Genomic DNA, 19,116 nt, shown 5'->3' with positions numbered 1-19,116 from the left:
TTGGCTCAATATCCAAATGTCAGGACCCTCATATTGGGCTAGCTGAAAGCTAGGATAAAAGGTTACCACGTTTGTTCAGATATCACAATAACCCGAGATCATAGTATTGGATCACTATCATGCTGAGATAATGGACTAACACAACTAAAAACTGGTATACAAGAAGCTCAGGCATGCTTTCCATTACCCATTCAGATATCACAAGGAAGTCTTATGTAAGTCATCATGATAGAGAGATTTGAATTCAATCCAGTGATAATTAACTTAGTCTAGCAAAAATTGTTGATCGTTTGAATGGTTAAAATCTTGGTTTTCCACTAGCGACTTAGATATGTCTCCAACAGCAATCAGTTTTAGTTAATATCAAACCGTCAAGTAACCCGGAAATCAATCACTGCATATTTAAGTCCTAATATCAGGTCTAGAATATTTTTTATATAGAATTAGGCTGACGAACAGACATTATTCGCATATTCCTCTTTTATTGGATGTCTTAAAAGAGTAGCTAGAAGCTCGTGATCATTTAACTTTGATTTTTTAGAATTCGCCGAAGTGTGTATACCTTCAAAAGAAGTGACAAACCCTGGATATCATCTGAACTTAAAAGCAGATAAGAATCCGAGATAGACTTAAAAAATTATGTAGATCCCGTGGTAGACCTTCTGATATTAACAAATTCAAGTCACAACGCAATAAAGTGAAGAAGCATGCTTGTCTAAAGTTCTACGATAATGCTAATGGTCACACTGATCAATATTCTACGTCAGATCCCAGGTCTTACTGGAGATTTATCGAATGACTCGTGAAATCCTCAGGTTCACCGAAGTCGGGTAGGTAGCAGAAAGTATTTGTTTCAAATTCTGTTTCTTGTACTGGTCTTATAAAAGCAGGAGTGACTCAGGGTTCTATATTCGAACCATTTTAATTCCTAGTTTACATTAATGTATACTGCTTTCCATCTCGAGACTTTGGGCTGACAATACGTCTCTTCTTCGCTTGTCATCTTCCTGTCATGAATTAGAAAATACCTTCGACACAGATCTTGATTCATTAAGTAATTGGTCAAAGACTTGTTTAGTTGATTTTAATGCTAGCAAAGCTGATGTATTATCTATTGGTAACGCTGTAGATCTTGATCGAAATTTTGAATTATATGTCAGTGAAAAATTCTTAATGTTAGTGACAGTCATAGATATTTGGGAGAAGTTCTCAACGCAGAAGGTAAATAGGGAGATCATATAATATCTATTCATACATCTGTCATGACGAAAATAATGTTCTCAGGCGTCTTAAATATATGTTGAAAACATTTAAAACTTATACGTCTTTTATCTTTTTATCACTATCATTATGGGCAGGATGTACATTTATTGAAAGTGAAAGATGAGAAAAATGGTAACATGAGGCAGCTCGCATCATCACTGATCTCCCATCCTATGCTCCTAACGACTCTCATTATTTCGAAACAGTATTAGAAAGACTATCTGATAGAAGGAAAAGAAGGAAACTTCAATTACTTTGCAATTTGAAAAACGGTATTACTCCATATTTTCTGAATAGAATTCTCTCTCTCTCTCTCTCTCTCTCTCTCTCTCTCTCTCTCTCTCTCTCTCTCTCTCTCTCTCTCTCTCTCTCTCTCTCTCTCTCTCTCTCTCTCTCTCTCTCTCTCTCTCTCTCTCTTTCTTGATCAATTTCCCCAACCGCATACAGCTTTCTTAAAATTCCTGCGGCGATATATACGTCAGCTAAGTAACATTCAACAGAAAATTCACCCCGATCTTAAATTTGTAATAATCCAGCTAATGAAAATATCTCTCTCTCTCTCTCTCCCTCATACATTTGTTATCTCTCTCTCTCTCTCTCTCTCTCTCTCTCTCTCTCTCTCTCTCTCTCTCTCTCTCTCTCTCTCTCTCTCTCTCTCTCTCTCTCTCTCTCTCTCTCCTCTCTCTCGACCAGGTATCAATAAATATTTAGTACCTTCATTGACGATGGCTATATGTACAACGGATGAGTAATCAGCAAATCAATACGTATCTCCAGAGGGAGAACTTTTAAAATGTAGTCAATATTGTTATAATACTGTTTTTAACGTAAAATTAATCATTATTTTATGATGCAGACAATGTCAATGACTTGCTGATTTCGAATAAAATAGTGTTCATACTGAAAGTCTTTCCTGTTATTAGTATCACAGCATGAAGAATTCGAACTGTTATTGTATGGCAAAATTGTTCTATGATTACTTCAAAGTCATTTAGTGTGAACATAAAGAGTGCGTTTGCCCCTAAAGCGAACTATCTTATTCTTTTAATCTATGTTGTTATTTTTTTTTTTTTTTTTTTTTTGATGAGCGAGAATATAATTTACATATAAAATAGTCTTTTTATTATCCAATTTTACAACTTTAATGTGCAATTGTTCTTACTCGTCAACGAACTACTGAATGTATATTTGTAATTAATTAAATTATGAAAAACTTTTAAATGAACTAAACATGCCTTATAGGATTTAGTATAATTTAATAAGATTAATATTTAAATTATTGAAGATGAAATATTTCATTAAAAAAATAACATCTATATTCTATATTCTAGTTAGAGATGAATTTATCATACTACACATTTTCTATCCTAAATGGCTAAGGCGCCTGTCCGTCTTTATCACTAGCCTCTTGGTCGCGGTTCGAGTCCAGGCCGCAGATCAGCGATATTTCTCCGGAAACATCCAAACCTAACACGTCCTTAAATGACATTATGTGTTAATATGACGTAAAGCAACGCTAAATCAACAAGTACTACGATCAAAAAGTATGTTAACATTTAATTCAAATTATCAACTATTGTAACGTATTGTAACAGACATTTTTTTCACCTGTGTTTTGAGAATAGACAATCGCTCAGGCATTTAACGCAAAAACGCCAAAAAGTATCATCGCTGATTATTTTCAGTTACTTTCTGCTCGTCGAAATATTATCGCTATTTCACAATAGTAAATAGTATAGAAACTTCAGTTATTGATAGTGTTGTGTCACGGTAGATTGTCACCCAATACCTAATATCATATTTCCATACATAATTCATTGGGTCTAATGCCTCGAAGCTTCGAGTGTCAGTAAATTATTCATGCCACAACATATACAGGTATCCATTTCTAGCAGAACGCAACCAAAACACATTTTTGCATCGATATCGACAATGAGATGCAACGAGGTGTTAGACCGCCCTATAGAATCAGGTATTCCTGTATGTTCTGCACATATATACTACTGAATCATGGTTAATACGTTTTCATCAAAGGAGACATTTAAAAACAAAATTCGTAAAAGGCAGTTATGAAAAATTCCAAACTTATATAAAAACAACTACGCAAGATGGCGCTGATTAATCGGGAGTTTACAGAGGAATTTTGGAACCTCTTGTTTCTGCCGAAAACAAAACGCTGAATTTTTTCCTTTCATCTCATTTGAATTCGGCGTTGCAATGAATTAACGTGGTACATAGGTGTGACATTACTCTTTCGTGAAAGAATGATGTATTCTTACTTTTAGGTTTGGCGTCCGTTTGGCATTACTGTTACATCAGTGGTTTTGAATTTTTTTTTCATAATGGACACGAGGTATAAATCTATACTTTTGAATAATATGATTCCTTTTCATTGTTGCTGAAATTAATTTATCTATATGTTTCTCCGCCTTACAAGCAATTTTGTTATCAGTCACAAGATTACACGATATACACATAGCAGCCTTACAGTTTTCAATTGACTAGGCGACACGCCCTATCGCAATAAATATTACACCGTCGAGACAATCAAATACATCATGCAACTTGTTCAATCAACTGTTGTATTCAACAGCCTTCTATTGTTAACAGCAAGTGTTATTGATCAAAACACCAGAGTCGCATAAAAAATTTACAATTCGCTTTAAAATACAATATTTATATTCATGTTTTGACTAATGGTATTGTAAAGCAAGAATCAATTAGAATGATCATGGTACATCGATAGACTATGACTAAAAATTCTGTGATAATAAAGCAGCGTAGGATTTATGTTATCCTTGTTTTCATATAGTTTAGAGATGACTATTCATGATTGTTGATGATTGTATATGCAATTCTTATATCTGCCAGTTCTTTTTTTTTTTTTTTTTTTTTTGTTAGAAGACTTTTTTAATCAACTTCGAAGAGGCAAGTAATTTTAAAAACATATCTAAACTTAGACCTTATGGCCAATTGCGGTACTGATTACATACAACGCTGTCAAAATAAATGTAAACACATGTTCTGGTCTGATGTTTTTAAAGCATATGAAAACCTACACTATGCTTATAACTTAAGAATAGACAACCCCTATATGGTTCAACAATCAAATAACTGTTGACAAGAAATCAATTTTTATTAAAGACTGGTTTAGAAAGGTCGATGTTGTTGTGAATGATCTGATAAAAGATATTAATTCTGGAACATTCTATACTTTTCAGTGTTCTAAAGGCTGTGAAGCATTTTAACCCTGAGCCAGAGTTTCCTAAAATAAAATTAGAATATCCTTTTATCCCCTTGATCTTGGAACCTTTCTTTAAAGAGCTCAAAGGTTCAAAATATTTCTATAGCATTTTAATAAAGAGCAAGGTTATTCCTTCAGGTCAGAAAAATTGGAATGAAGTCTTTGATTTTGATGATTCTACATGGCACCATATTGTTTAATTACCCTTTCTGAGAACAATAAATACAAAGTTCCAATGGTTCCAGTTTAGAATTAATCACCACATTCTTACAACTAATTCTTTTCTTTTTAAAACTCGATTAGCTATATCGCCGCTATGTATTCTTTGCAACTCTGAGATTGAAACTATAACTCATATTTTATGGGAATGCATTGAGGTTCAAAATCTTCTTCGTAGCTTGGAAGTTCTATTAGATGCACTTATTATCCCATTCAACTTCAATAAAGAATCCTACTTATCTTATTTCTTAACACAAAAATTGAATAATATAATAAATTGATAATGTAATACTAATTGTTATTAAGCATTATATATATATAATGCGTTGTTTTCATAACTCCCTTAATATCAACGCCTTAGTAAACACAATCAAAGACTATTATAATGTACAAAGATTTATTGCAATAAACAAGGGAGATAACTCCAAGGAAAAGTTTGATCAATATTGGAAAAAATAGGAAAAACTTATTGCATTATAAATTATTCTTTACTTGTTTCCCCTGCTATGATGAATTAGCCGAATCCAGTTAATCCTATGTTTATCTTCATATAATATTAACAGTTATCCATCCCTCCTATCTTTATCCTTCACCCTCCCTCTCGCTAATATTTCCCCCCCCCCCCCCCCCTCTCTCTCTCTCTCCCTATCTCTCTCATAAGTCACAACACAATTGAATGAAAATGTTTGAAAACTATTTCTGTAAGTAAGTATACATGTAAAAGTTTTCTCCAGTCAAATAAAACTTCTTACAACAATAAATATTGAAATTATTCAAAATTCACTATTCTACAATTATGGTTGGGTTTGTGTTTCTGTTAACGTTTGATGGAATAATAAATATTGAGGTTAACTGATGTTCCACTACCTTAAAAGACACAATTACTTAACATCTGAACTTAACATAATGATATCTTATTGTCTGGCAAAGTTTCCTTACTCCGGTAACCTGTATCATCGTACCCTTTCCCAACCCGTTGTATACACAGCATGCTTTTTGCGCATTAAAAACATGTTTAAATAAATCGGTTAAAAACAAAATCATGTCTTGTATGGCATTTTGATTTAATGCACAAAATTCGTGCATGCAATATAGATTTCGTAATATAAATAAAACATGCTGTGACATCATGCATTTTGGTCCGGATGACGCTCTTTTGGACATGCACTGAATTTAATATCAGCTTTCTTCCTGCAAAAATTGTAATGACATCGTCTATAAGTGTTCTTATTGTCGATTGGAGTGATACTTTATGGTATCAGATGGCCGGTTTCAAATTCATAAGTTGAATAAATTGTCATTTAACGCACATATGAAAGATACAAACAGTATGTAGTTTAAAACCAAAGTCCCTTGGCGATCATCATTTACAATTCTCTTAGTGGCTTCATTAGAATCTAAGCATTTCATTAAAATACGACAACATCAACAGATACAAGTTTTTTTGTTTTACCCGTCTTGAAAAATGTTCATATAAACAAATGTAGGTGAGAGGTACCCCTATTGGCTAGTGCAATAGCTTTTTGCTAATACTGTTGCAATATTTTCAAGTATTCCATCTAAGCAGTTGCTTCACGACTGCCCATGATCCTGTAGTACACTGTATTGTTAATCAACCCATCTTTAACTATACAAGCTTATATACTGCTTCCAGCGCCAAGTTACAACCAAAGGCACAATATATGCTTCAGACAAAATTTACACTGATCAAAAATTATATTAGATAATTGAAAAAAAAGTTTTCTTTCAGTATCTACTCGTAACAAGTACTCAATACCAATATATTGTATATTTCGATAAACTGTAGTCGGCATTTCTATATTTGCTTTGAATATAGTTCTTGTTCAAAACAGCAACAAAACCGATTAATATCAAACTAGATAAGATATATCATTGATAAATTTCACATATGAATAATTAAAATATGTAAAGTCATCTTTGTAGATATCCCATAGTTTCCCGATATAACTCATAGGAAGCTGTGACATGTAAAACGGTATTTGTTTTGTAGTGTTCGACAATCCGTATGCCTCAGGTTTAGCCGGGAACTCCAGATGAGCTGCTATTTGTGACATAATGAAATCAGCATCTTCGTCTATTGTTTCGTATTTTCCTATGAAGTCATAACCAATTTGACATGGTGCGCATAGTTTCGTGACAGGTCTCCAATGTTCGTCACTTGTGGCTTCATTGTCATCGATAACGTATTTAATAAATTCCAGGAATGTGACGTCATCACCCTCAACTGGTTCCTTGAACCCTTTCCTATATTTACGTACAACATTTTTTGCGATATTCCTGAAAGTAACATCTTTGATTCCACTACCGTGGAACTTATTTTTAAATGCTGATAACAATCTGTCAAATGGGTCTCGAACCATCAAAACTGTTTTGTAAGTTTGAATTCTGTGTTTGATTTCTGCTGGTTTATATTCGCTGAGGTACTGCAGCAAATGTTTATAGGTCACATGTACACTGTATTCGTCTAGATCGTTAGGGTCACTTATGTTTCCCGACATCAACATAAACACCTTTTTCCACTGTGAGCATGCTACTTTAGGCACGTAACAAAACAGAGTTTTATACTTATCACTGACAATGATATGATCGAGATCGCTGACGTCCAGTGTTTTATCTCTTGTTGAGTTCAGACAAGCTTCCTCCAAGATTGCTCTTCTTTTTCTCCTCGACAACACAAAGTCTTTCATCACTGACCTCCCGTATTTGTCCCGCTAAAAAACATATTTATAAATAACAGTTTAGATACAGATTCATTCTCCATTCTGAGTCAATCTTAGATAATTACAATTATATATTTTCAATAATTTGAAAAAAATTAACAATACGTTAGTCTCTCAGGAGAAAACCATTTCAATTAATGTCAATCATACATGTAGTTGTATAATGAATTCTAATGTAAATGATATTTTATAATGGCTTAATATACACCTGCATGGTATGCATTTGTCTTATTTTTGCAAAATATAGCCACATTCACCCTGCAGCGTTACAGAGAAACAATCCCTCCATAGTAAATATCTACCTTAACTTCTGGTATACCCTCCGGTATTTTCTCCGCTGTAAAAGAACAAAGCCATTTAGTTTAAACTCCGATCAATCTAAAAATCAATTAACTGGATATATTTGCCATAATTATCTATATAAATTTCTGAGGGACCGCCATAAAATACATTAACGCAAAATAAAAAATGGAAAATACTGGTGTAATATTTGGGGCCAGACTGATGTCGTTTTAACCGCTTCTAAACTGTTTATTGTGGTGTGAGTTGGTTAAGACAAATTATCAAGTACAACTATTACAAACGATATTCCAGTACAATATGTTTACATACTGGGTTTGATAACAGGCTTCGATTTATAGTGTAAGGAAACTATAAACAGCGTGAGGGAAACCAACAGTACTCCTATGAAAATGTTCCAGTCGTTACACCGTCTCATCATTTTCACTGGTATTACGTCAAACAGCTTCCGGCGCATCTATAATGATACAAACGTGAGAAAATATATGTATTTGTAGGTGTTAATGTGCAATAAATGTAACATAAACTTTCGTCAGTCTCCTCCTTGGCTTTGAAATTTAAGCCATTAGCATCACTGACGAGACCTAGGAGGATGAAACAGCTGTTTAATTCATTCTCCCTATCTGACTCTGAAGATGTATTGAAGATGTTAGCTAGTCAGTTGTGTCTTTTCTACAATCTTCATATCAATTAATGCATTAATTCCACCTGGACCAATTATCAATTAAAAACTGTTGTTATTTGTAAAATGGAAATAATTCAGTTATTCAAAATAATAATTACAAGTTTTGTGTGTATTGTCAAATAATATTTGAAGACTATTATACATACGTTATGGTTCTGATATTAGTGTAGATATATTGTGAAGTAATTAAAAATCAATGTATAGGACTATCAGGTTTAAAAAACTGTTTCTTAACTAAAAATGCCTTCCAAAATAGTACAAGATCTATTTTCATTACCAGTGATCTCTACAAGTGTTACACAAATAAACTCCAACAAAAGATCTAAGTTAATGATACATTACGTTTTTTCCGCTTTAGAATCTCTCATCTTACATATAATAGACACACACCAGATTGATCGTGACTATATTTGTAAAGAAATATACTCGGGACATTTAAATTTCATTTCCGAAGTTTTACAATTGTATTTGGACGCTTATGGTATGTCGAATATCGTGCCGCGTGTTGTAAAGACAATGTGGTATCAATAGGTACCTGGTATGTAATACTAACACAATTTGAGAAAGCTTTGCTTTCACTCAATAGGAGAAAATTATATTTCGTAAAGTGGCCCCGTATTTCGAATTCGTCATGACAATAGTTTGATCAGATTCGTTTCGAAGAAAGTTCAATGTAGACCAAAAACCTCAACAAAAACCTACATCAAACAATCTTAATTTAGCTTCAAATCCGATGGAACATGGGGAAATATGATAAAAAGAAAGATTTACATCGGAGACCGTTGAAAAAATTATAAGGTGATCCAGAATGGTTAGTGTTCTCTACCTCATTATGCACCAGATACAGATTTACAACGAGTATCGAACACATATTCGTGTGTTATTTCCTTAAACATGAAGACTAAATACGAACATACAGTTCACCCTGAAAGATAATGATTTTTTTTTTAATTTTCTGTATATTTTGTATAACGTGTCATGTCCGTATCCTATTATTATAATATTATTCGTCTGTGGTATCCCTTCAGAAGTCTTCCGTTACCACACGTGGTATCCCTTCATAAATCCTCCGTTACCACAAGTGGCATCCCTTCAGAAGTATTTCGTTACCACATGTGGTATCCCTTCAGAAGTATTCCCTTACCACAAGTGGTATCCCTTCAGAAGTCTTCCGTTACCACAAGTGGTATCCCTTCAGAAGTATTCCGTTACCACATGTGGTATCCCTTCAGAAGTATTCCGTTACCACAAGTGGTATCCCTTCATAAATCCTCCGTTGCCACATGTGGTTTCCCTTCATAAATCCTCCGTTACCACATGTGGTATCCCTTCAAAAGTATTCCGTTACCACACGTGGTATCCCTTCAGAAGTATTCCGTTACCACAAGTGGTATCCCTTCATAAATCCTCCGTTACCACATGTGGTTTCCCTTCATAAATCCTCCGTTACCACATGTGGTATCCCTTCAGAAGTATTCCGTTACCACATGTGGTATCCCTTCAGAAGTATTCCGTTACCACAAGTGGTATCCCTTCATAAATCCTCCGTTACCACATGTGGTATCCCTTCATAAATCCTCCGTTACCACATGTGGTATCCCTTCAGAAGTATTCCGTTACCACATGTGGTATCCCTTCAGAAGTATTCCGTTACCACAAGTGGTATCCCTTCATAAATCCTCCGTTACCACATGTGGTATCCCTTCAGAAGTATTCCGTTACCACAAGTGGTATCCCTTCAGAAGTCCTCCGTTACCACACGTGGTATCCCTTCAGAAGTATTCCGTTACCACAAGTGGTATCCCTTCATAAATCCTCCGTTACCACATGTGGTATCCCTTCATAAATCCTCCGTTACCACATGTGGTATCCCTTCAGAAGTATTCCGTTACCACAAGTGATATCCCTTCAGAAGTTTTCCGTTACCACAAGTGGTATCCCTTCATAAATCCTCCGTTACCACATGTGGTATCCCTTCAGAAGTATTCCGTTACCACAAGTGGTATCCCTTCAGAAGTCTTCCGTTACCACAAGTGGTATCCCTTCAGAAGTCTTCCGTTACCACAAGTGGTATCCCTTCAGAAGTCTTCCGTTACACAAGTGGTATCCCTTCAGAAGTCTTCCGTTACCACATGTGGTATCCCTTCATAAATCCTCCGTTACCACATGTGGTATCCCTTCAGAAGTATTCCGTTACCACAAGTGGTATCCCTTCAGAAGTCTTCCGTTACCACACGTGGTATCCCTTCAGAAGTATTCCGTTACTACAAGTGGTATCCCTTCAGAAGTATTCCGTTACCACAAGTGGTATCCCTTCAGAAGTCTTCCGTTACCACAAGTGGTATCCCTTCAGAAGTCTTCCGTTACCACACGTGGTATCCCTTCAGAAGTATTCCGTTACCACAAGTGGTATCCCTTCATAAATCCTCCGTTACCACATGTGGTTTCCCTTCATAAATCCTCCGTTACCACATGTGGTATCCCTTCAGAAGTATTCCGTTACCACATGTGGTATCCCTTCAGAAGTATTCCGTTACCACAAGTGGTATCCCTTCATAAATCCTCCGTTACCACATGTGGTATCCCTTCATAAATCCTCCGTTACCACATGTGGTATCCCTTCAGAAGTATTCCGTTACCACATGTGGTATCCCTTCAGAAGTATTCCGTTACCACAAGTGGTATCCCTTCATAAATCCTCCGTTACCACATGTGGTATCCCTTCAGAAGTATTCCGTTACCACAAGTGGTATCCCTTCAGAAGTCCTCCGTTACCACACGTGGTATCCCTTCAGAAGTATTCCGTTACCACAAGTGGTATCCCTTCATAAATCCTCCGTTACCACATGTGGTATCCCTTCATAAATCCTCCGTTACCACATGTGGTATCCCTTCAGAAGTATTCCGTTACCACAAGTGATATCCCTTCAGAAGTTTTCCGTTACCACAAGTGGTATCCCTTCATAAATCCTCCGTTACCACATGTGGTATCCCTTCAGAAGTATTCCGTTACCACAAGTGGTATCCCTTCAGAAGTCTTCCGTTACCACAAGTGGTATCCCTTCAGAAGTCTTCCGTTACCACAAGTGGTATCCCTTCAGAAGTCTTCCGTTACACAAGTGGTATCCCTTCAGAAGTCTTCCGTTACCACATGTGGTATCCCTTCATAAATCCTCCGTTACCACATGTGGTATCCCTTCAGAAGTATTCCGTTACCACAAGTGGTATCCCTTCAGAAGTCTTCCGTTACCACACGTGGTATCCCTTCAGAAGTATTCCGTTACTACAAGTGGTATCCCTTCAGAAGTATTCCGTTACCACAAGTGGTATCCCTTCAGAAGTCTTCCGTTACCACAAGTGGTATCCCTTCAGAAGTCTTCCGTTACCACAAGTGGTATCCCTTCAGAAGTCTTCCGTTACCACAAGTGGTATCCCTTCAGAAGTCTTCCGTTACCACAAGTGGTATCCCTTCAGAAGTCTTCCGTTACCACAAGTGGTATCCCTTCAGAAGTCTTCCGTTACCACAAGTGGTATCCCTTCAGAAGTCTTCCGTTACCACATGTGGTATCCCTTCAGAAGTCTTCCGTTACCACAAGTGGTATCCCTTCAGAAGTCTTCCGTTACCACATGTGGTATCCCTTCAGAAGTCTTCCGTTACCACATGTGGTATCCCTTCAGAAGTCTTCCGTTACCACATGTGGTATCCCTTCAGAAGTCTTCCGTTACCACAAGTGGTATCCCTTCAGACGTCTTCCGTTACACAAGTGGTATCCCTTCAGAAGTCTTCCGTTACCACATGTGGTATCCCTTCATAAATCCTCCGTTACCACATGTGGTATCCCTTCAGAAGTATTCCGTTACCACAAGTGGTATCCCTTCAGAAGTCTTCCGTTACCACACGTGGTATCCCTTCAGAAGTATTCCGTTACTACAAGTGGTATCCCTTCAGAAGTATTCCGTTACCACAAGTGGTATCCCTTCAGAAGTCTTCCGTTACCACAAGTGGTATCCCTTCAGAAGTCTTCCGTTACCACAAGTGGTATCCCTTCAGAAGTCTTCCGTTACCACAAGTGGTATCCCTTCAGAAGTCTTCCGTTACCACAAGTGGTATCCCTTCAGAAGTCTTCCGTTACCACATGTGGTATCCCTTCAGAAGTCTTCCGTTACCACAAGTGGTATCCCTTCAGAAGTCTTCCGTTACCACATGTGGTATCCCTTCAGAAGTCTTCCGTTACCACAAGTGGTATCCCTTCAGAAGTCTTCCGTTACCACATGTGGTATCCCTTCAGAAGTCTTCCGTTACCACATGTGGTATCCCTTCAGAAGTCTTCCGTTACCACATGTGGTATCCCTTCAGACGTCTTCCGTTACCACAAGTGGTATCCCTTCAGACGTCTTCCGTTACCACAAGTGGTATCCCTTCAGAAGTCTTCCGTTACCACATGTGGTATCCCTTCATAAATCCTCCGTTACCACATGTGGTATCCCTTCAGACGTATTCCGTTACCACAAGTGGTATCCCTTCAGAAGTCTTCCGTTACCACACGTGGTATCCCTTCAGAAGTATTCCGTTACTACAAGTGGTATCCCTTCAGAAGTATTCCGTTACCACAAGTGGTATCCCTTCAGAAGTCTTCCGTTACCACAAGTGGTATCCCTTCAGAAGTCTTCCGTTACCACAAGTGGTATCCCTTCAGAAGTCTTCCGTTACCACAAGTGGTATCCCTTCAGAAGTCTTCCGTTACCACAAGTGGTATCCCTTCAGAAGTCTTCCGTTACCACATGTGGTATCCCTTCAGAAGTCTTCCGTTACCACAAGTGGTATCCCTTCAGAAGTCTTCCGTTACCACATGTGGTATCCCTTCAGAAGTCTTCCGTTACCACAAGTGGTATCCCTTCAGAAGTCTTCCGTTACCACATGTGGTATCCCTTCAGAAGTCTTCCGTTACCACATGTGGTATCCCTTCAGAAGTCTTCCGTTACCACATGTGGTATCCCTTCAGACGTCTTCCGTTACCACAAGTGGTATCCCTTCAGAAGTCTTCCGTTACCACATGTGGTATCCCTTCAGAAGTCTTCCGTTACCACATGTGGTATCCCTTCAGAAGTCTTCCGTTACCACATGTGGTATCCCTTCAGACGTCTTCCGTTACCACAAGTGGTATCCCTTCAGAAGTCTTCCGTTACCACATGTGGTATCCCTTCAGAAGTCTTCCGTTACCACAAGTGGTATCCCTTCAGAAGTCTTCCGTTACCACAAGTGGTATCCCTTCAGACGTCTTCCGTTACCACATGTGGTATCCCTTCAGAAGTCTTCGGTTACCACATGTGGTATCCCTTCAGACGTCTTCCGTTACCACAAGTGGTATCCCTTCAGAAGTCTTCCGTTACCACATGTGGTATCCCTTCAGAAGTCTTCCGTTACCACATGTGGTATCCCTTCAGAAGTCTTCCGTTACCACATGTGGTATCCCTTCAGAAGTCTTCCGTTACCACATGTGGTATCCGTCAAGAAAAGAGTGTAATCGAATGTTTTTACCAGAAATTTTCGATTACAAGATTATCATACAGTTTTAATCGGCGCATCCTCATATTCTTAATCACTGGTAAAGCCATTGGAAATTCAGCTGTAACCATTGTCAAATAACATAATATAAATTGTTCTTTCTAGCTTAATTTGTCTCATATGTGGTTACCAGACCAGTTCTGACATTACACACCACTTAATGCATACAACAAATAACTAATTAACATATTTTTTACTTTTACTGAGTGCCGGTTCCTTTCGCTTCAGCCGTTTTACATATTTAATGATAAAGAAGCTGGGTGAAGTGATATTTTTAAAAATATTGATGCAAACTGGGAAAAATAATCGTACAAAATGAATAACAATATACTTATATGATCAAATAACACAATTTCACAACTGCTTTTATTATAATTGGAAGAACCAGTGAATTAATCTACAGTACAGTGTGACAACACAATCAAAAACCACAGCAGTCAAAGAGTACAAATTATGAAGAATACGTACTGGTAATTGGCTATAATTAAACGAAGTAGTAAGGCATTTTATCACCTAGAACGAAAACACCACAATTTCGAAAAAAAAATCTCTTAAGAAACTCTGGTTTTCCAATTTCAAAACTGTGATTTAATGAACGACCAGGAAGTTTTCAATATGATCATTGTATACAGATAAAGCTTTTTTATTTGGAGGTAAAATACAATATACGTGCCAAACAATAGACACCAAATAAATAGATTCGTCCCGCAGTGTACAGACACAAGGTGTGTGAATATCAATCACCCTCAGAAAGGGTATGATGTACACAAAATAACAGATAACCTTTCTATGTCCTATTGACAGATACCAGACAGTGTAATGTCAACATTCGACCTCACGGATTTCTACTTAATGAAGATACCGTGCCCTACATTTTCTCCTTATTGTATATTTCCAAATTCTACAACTTTTGACACCTTGATTCACATGTGGTTCATAGGCGGGCTACAGTATAAAATATTGCACTCAATACACATAAGTGTCTCGTCTCTCGAGTCGCGTTAACTTGTCACTTTTTCGGCGGAAACACCGGTGACGACCAAGGCGACGATGGTGACGGCGATGAACAAGGCGACGGAGGTGACGGTGATGAACAAGGCGACGGTGGTGACAGTAACGACCAAGGCGACGATGGTGACGGCGATGAACAAGGCGACGGAGGTGATGGTGATGAACAAGGCGACGGTGGTGACAGTAACGACCAAGGCGACGGTGGTGACGGTGGTGACGGTGATGTACAAGGCGACGGTGGTGACGGTGACGACCAAGGAAACGGTAGTGACGGTGACGACCAAGGCGACGATGGTGACGGTAACGACTGAGGCGTCGGTGGTGACGGTGCCGTGGTCAACATTACACGAAATATTTTGTGTTTAGATCCGTTTGTCATCTTGGTGAAATAGTGAACATCAAAACACACCTTTAATTTACAAACTATTTTTCAGGTTTTGCGGTCTAGTAATTTAGGGATGCTGAGAACATGGACTTCAAAGACTGTACAAAAGACACACAAGTGAATAGCGCCTTAATGTAAGTTTAGAGTTAGGTGGAGTACATCCAAACAATGAATTAAATTTAATCATACAGCTGTTTCGCCCTTCTGGGACTCGTCATTAAAAAGTGGCATGTAGGTTTGTGAGTTTATTCCTGATATTCAGGGGATGTTATTCACCCGTCTGTGTGATTCTGATATCGAAGTAACCGAAAGTAGAGACAACAAAATGAAGAGGTCAAACACCATGATTAACGGAAGGCCAACAACGGACGGTTGAAAATTACAGGGGTGAGGCCGCTGGACATGATACTGTACTAGAAGGTTATAAGCCTGGTGGTACTTCGCTGATGAACAATTCCAACGACCTTAATAAAACTTTTATAATAATCATTGCTACTAACATCAATAACACCATCCAAGCGAAACATCAATATGTTGTTTAACAGTCGGAGTAAATGATAAATCAAACATTATTTAAATATTTTAAGATGATATCTTTTTTCGTCTATACCTGTTCCGTCTTGTATAGCTTGTCAGTAAGACGTGTATGTACAAATACTGATATTGGTTTTACTGCCCATGGTTCTTCTATTGCTCGGTGATATCTGATCGACTAACAGTGACGTGGGACAGACACCAGAAGGTAGAAATAGCGACTGCTGACTTACAAGAAAAATGATTTTACTTACTGCTTTCATTTTGTGAATTAGACTGCTGTCATCAACTACGACATCGAAGTCGGTCTACATAGGATATATCCAGCCAACACAATAGGTAGACAATTTAAATCCCGTATAACCTAAACCGTGACCATGGATGACAGATACCGCTAAATGTAGTCAGCAAATGAACGTGTTCGATATTTATAAGGTAGCACCGAGCGCCGCGCATGTGCGTTCTGTCTCTTCCGAGTACACAATTGATTTTTTACTGTCATTTACTGTTGTAGTTGAAAATGATACATTATGCACACTTTGTGGAAAGGATTCCATTAAGTGTTACGTATAGAACTTTTCAAATACATATATACATACTGATAATTGATTTTAAATTTAGACTAAAATATGTTTCAAAATATCGGGTACATGTACAGGTGTTTGTTTCGAGTTCGGGTCAAAGCGTACATGTGTGTTGTATTTGAACAATCCCAAATCAGCACGCTCTGATATTTAAATGCCACGGACCTATATTATATATATATATATATAATACACTAATTAGGAATCTAGAATCAGGAAATTAAGCTTTAAACCATTTACGGGGGTTTTCTGTAGACAAAAATGTATCAGAACAAATTTCATTTCGAAAGTTGACAATACTTTGAAAACCAACAAGGTGAAAGTTGTAACAGCTTGATATGTGCTACACAACCATTGTTTCCGACAGCTACTCAGTATCTCACGAGTCTACACACATCAAAACGAAGAACTCTCTATTTATTTCTGAGGATATAAACGTAAATGAACAACTCTCACAATACAGGAACAGTGTTTAAACAAAATAAAACCTTCTCTGAATAAAGCACCTAGCATTGTGTTTCGACTCGGAATGGAGACTATTTAAAGAAGAGGCCTAATGGGTCTGCAACCCTCACATGTTTTCAAAGTTTGACCTACAATATTAATTCAGTTTGAATTTTATTTGGCACCTTTGTTTTTTATCTAATATGATACATAATGAACGCAGGCATTAAGCCTCTATGTTCACATCAATGATAACATAATAATGTAAATATATGTACATAAACAGTAGGTCAAGGCTGTATTTATCAAACTGGACCAGATTCCAAGAAAAAGGTCCAGGTAAGTATAAGTAATTTGAACAGCTTTGGTAACTATTCATGTTGTTATAAAACATGTTAATACACATAAACATCTCGGTGTTTTATTGTCTGGAAATCTGAGCTGGCATTCTCATGTGTCAGAAATTGTCGGTAAAGCTAATAAAATTTTAAACATACTTCAGTCACTATCGTATATAATCCCACGAGCCTGTCTTGAAACTCTCTATAAATCAATGGTTAGATCTATCTTAGAATATGGTAATGTATTATTTGATAATTGTAGTCAATTTGAATCCGACCTCATTGAAAGCGTACAGAGAAGAGCAGCTTTGATATGCACTGGTGGTTACAAGGTAACTAAATATACTAAACTGTTAAATGAATTAGGATGGGAATCTCTTAGTGACCGAAGAAGAAATTGTAGACTAAAAATGTTGTATAAAATTAAGCATGATCTTTGTCCTTCATATCTTAAATCTGTATGTCCCCTACTTAACCATCGCACTCAAAATTATGGCTTTCGAAATTCTGATACTATTCTTCCCATAACATCTAGGAAATCCTTCTTCCACCAATCTTTCTTTCCCAAGTCAATAAGAGACTGGAATAATCTGCCTGTACATTTTCGCTGTAGTTCTACATTAGCATCTTTCTCAAAATCTTTGTGTAATAGTACGACTCCTCTGTCTAAATCCCTGTATACATATGGACATGGAAAGGGCAAAGTGAATCATGGTAGAATACTAATGGGACTTAGTGCCCTTAACAAACATAGATTTTCTTATAATTTAACTGTAAATAAATTTTGTGACTTGTGTATACATTCTCCTGAAGACGAGAAACATTTCTTTTTATATTGCCCTATATATAACGGATCCCGTTTTAAGATGTTGCGTCTGGTATGTAATGAAATTGCTCCAAATGTCAATCCGATTCTTGTTGTTGAGCTAATACCTGATGTTCTAGTAAATTTATTACTGCATGGATGTGAAACTTTAGACTGTCAATCAAACAAAGTTATATTTGATCAAGTTTTCGATTTCATAATCAATTCAAACCGATTCTAATCATCTCTCTCTCTCTCTCCCTCTCTCTCTCTCTCTCTCTCTCCCTCCCTCTCTCTCTCTCTCTCTCTCTCTCTCTCTCTCTCTCTGTCTGGTGTGCGAGCAGGTGTGTGCTGTGTGCGTGGATGAGTGTGCGAGTATCAATTTAATGAATGAAAGGAGTGAGTAAATGTAAGTAAGTTTTGTCAGTTTCGAATATGTTTTCTTGTATTGTACTATGTGTTTCATGTCGAGGAGAGCAACTAGTAGTCCCAGGGCTGTTTGCAATCCTCTTTAAACAAATAAAGAATTAAATTAACTATTCATCTAAGCATGCTGCTCGTCCCAATAATTGGTTAAAATTTGGTCAAGGCCACTAATTTCAACTTTATCACCTTATTTTGCATTTAATTCTTTTATATATCTTTTTCAAACTTTTATTCGCTGTGGATAATTTTCACACTCAATCGCTGAATTTCCATACATATAACACACAGCCACCGTGCTGATCAATATATACAACCAACGCGTTTTAATAAAGTGTCTTTAACATTTGAAATAAGTTTTGAATGAATTTTGATTACTTTGCCGATATCTGAACAAAACCGATAAAGCGACGTGCTCCTGTAAATATAACTAAATTGGTATCGCAGACAAAAGTGAACTCAAAGTCGATATCACAGTTTACTTTATAGCAATATGAATGGGGCTGGGGACATGGCTCGACTTGACAAGACTCAGTGACAGAGTCCTATGGACAGAGCCCTGTGGACAGAC

The 19,116-nt window shown here is 37.2% G+C and overlaps 1 protein-coding gene across 1 annotated transcript; it reads right to left on the bottom strand.

The window, feature by feature from the left end:
- Positions 1-6,597: 6,597 nt before the first annotated feature.
- LOC132561521 (carbohydrate sulfotransferase 14-like) lies at positions 6,598-8,224 on the bottom strand. The gene is made up of 3 exons (XM_060226223.1): positions 8,080-8,224; positions 7,770-7,804; positions 6,598-7,458 (listed from the first exon to the last, which is right to left on the bottom strand). The coding sequence occupies exons 1-3, from the start codon at positions 8,222-8,224 to the stop codon at positions 6,598-6,600; spliced, it is 1,041 nt and encodes a 346-aa protein (XP_060082206.1).
- Between the last annotated feature and the right edge of the window lie 10,892 nt (positions 8,225-19,116).

Source organism: Ylistrum balloti, unplaced genomic scaffold, assembly GCF_031769215.1.
Source record: "Ylistrum balloti isolate Yb309-2 unplaced genomic scaffold, AGI_CSIRO_Ybal_v1 Utg371224, whole genome shotgun sequence".
Classification (NCBI taxonomy): Eukaryota; Metazoa; Mollusca; class Bivalvia; order Pectinida; family Pectinidae; genus Ylistrum; species Ylistrum balloti.
The sequence above is the reverse complement of the archived record's forward strand: the minus strand, read 5'-3'. Positions and strand labels throughout refer to the sequence as shown.

Excerpts from the sequence above, each read along its gene's own strand:
- LOC132561521 (XM_060226223.1), bottom strand. The coding sequence starts at position 8,224 with ATGCGCCGGAAGCTGTTTGACGTAATACCAGTGAAAATGATGAGACGG. Across the intron at positions 7,805-8,079 it reads GAAGCCTGTTATCAAACCCA|CGGAGAAAATACCGGAGGGT; the intron begins GTATGTAAACAT and ends GTTCTTTTACAG. Across the intron at positions 7,459-7,769 it reads AGGGTATACCAGAAGTTAAG|CGGGACAAATACGGGAGGTC; the intron begins GTAGATATTTAC and ends TATGTTTTTTAG.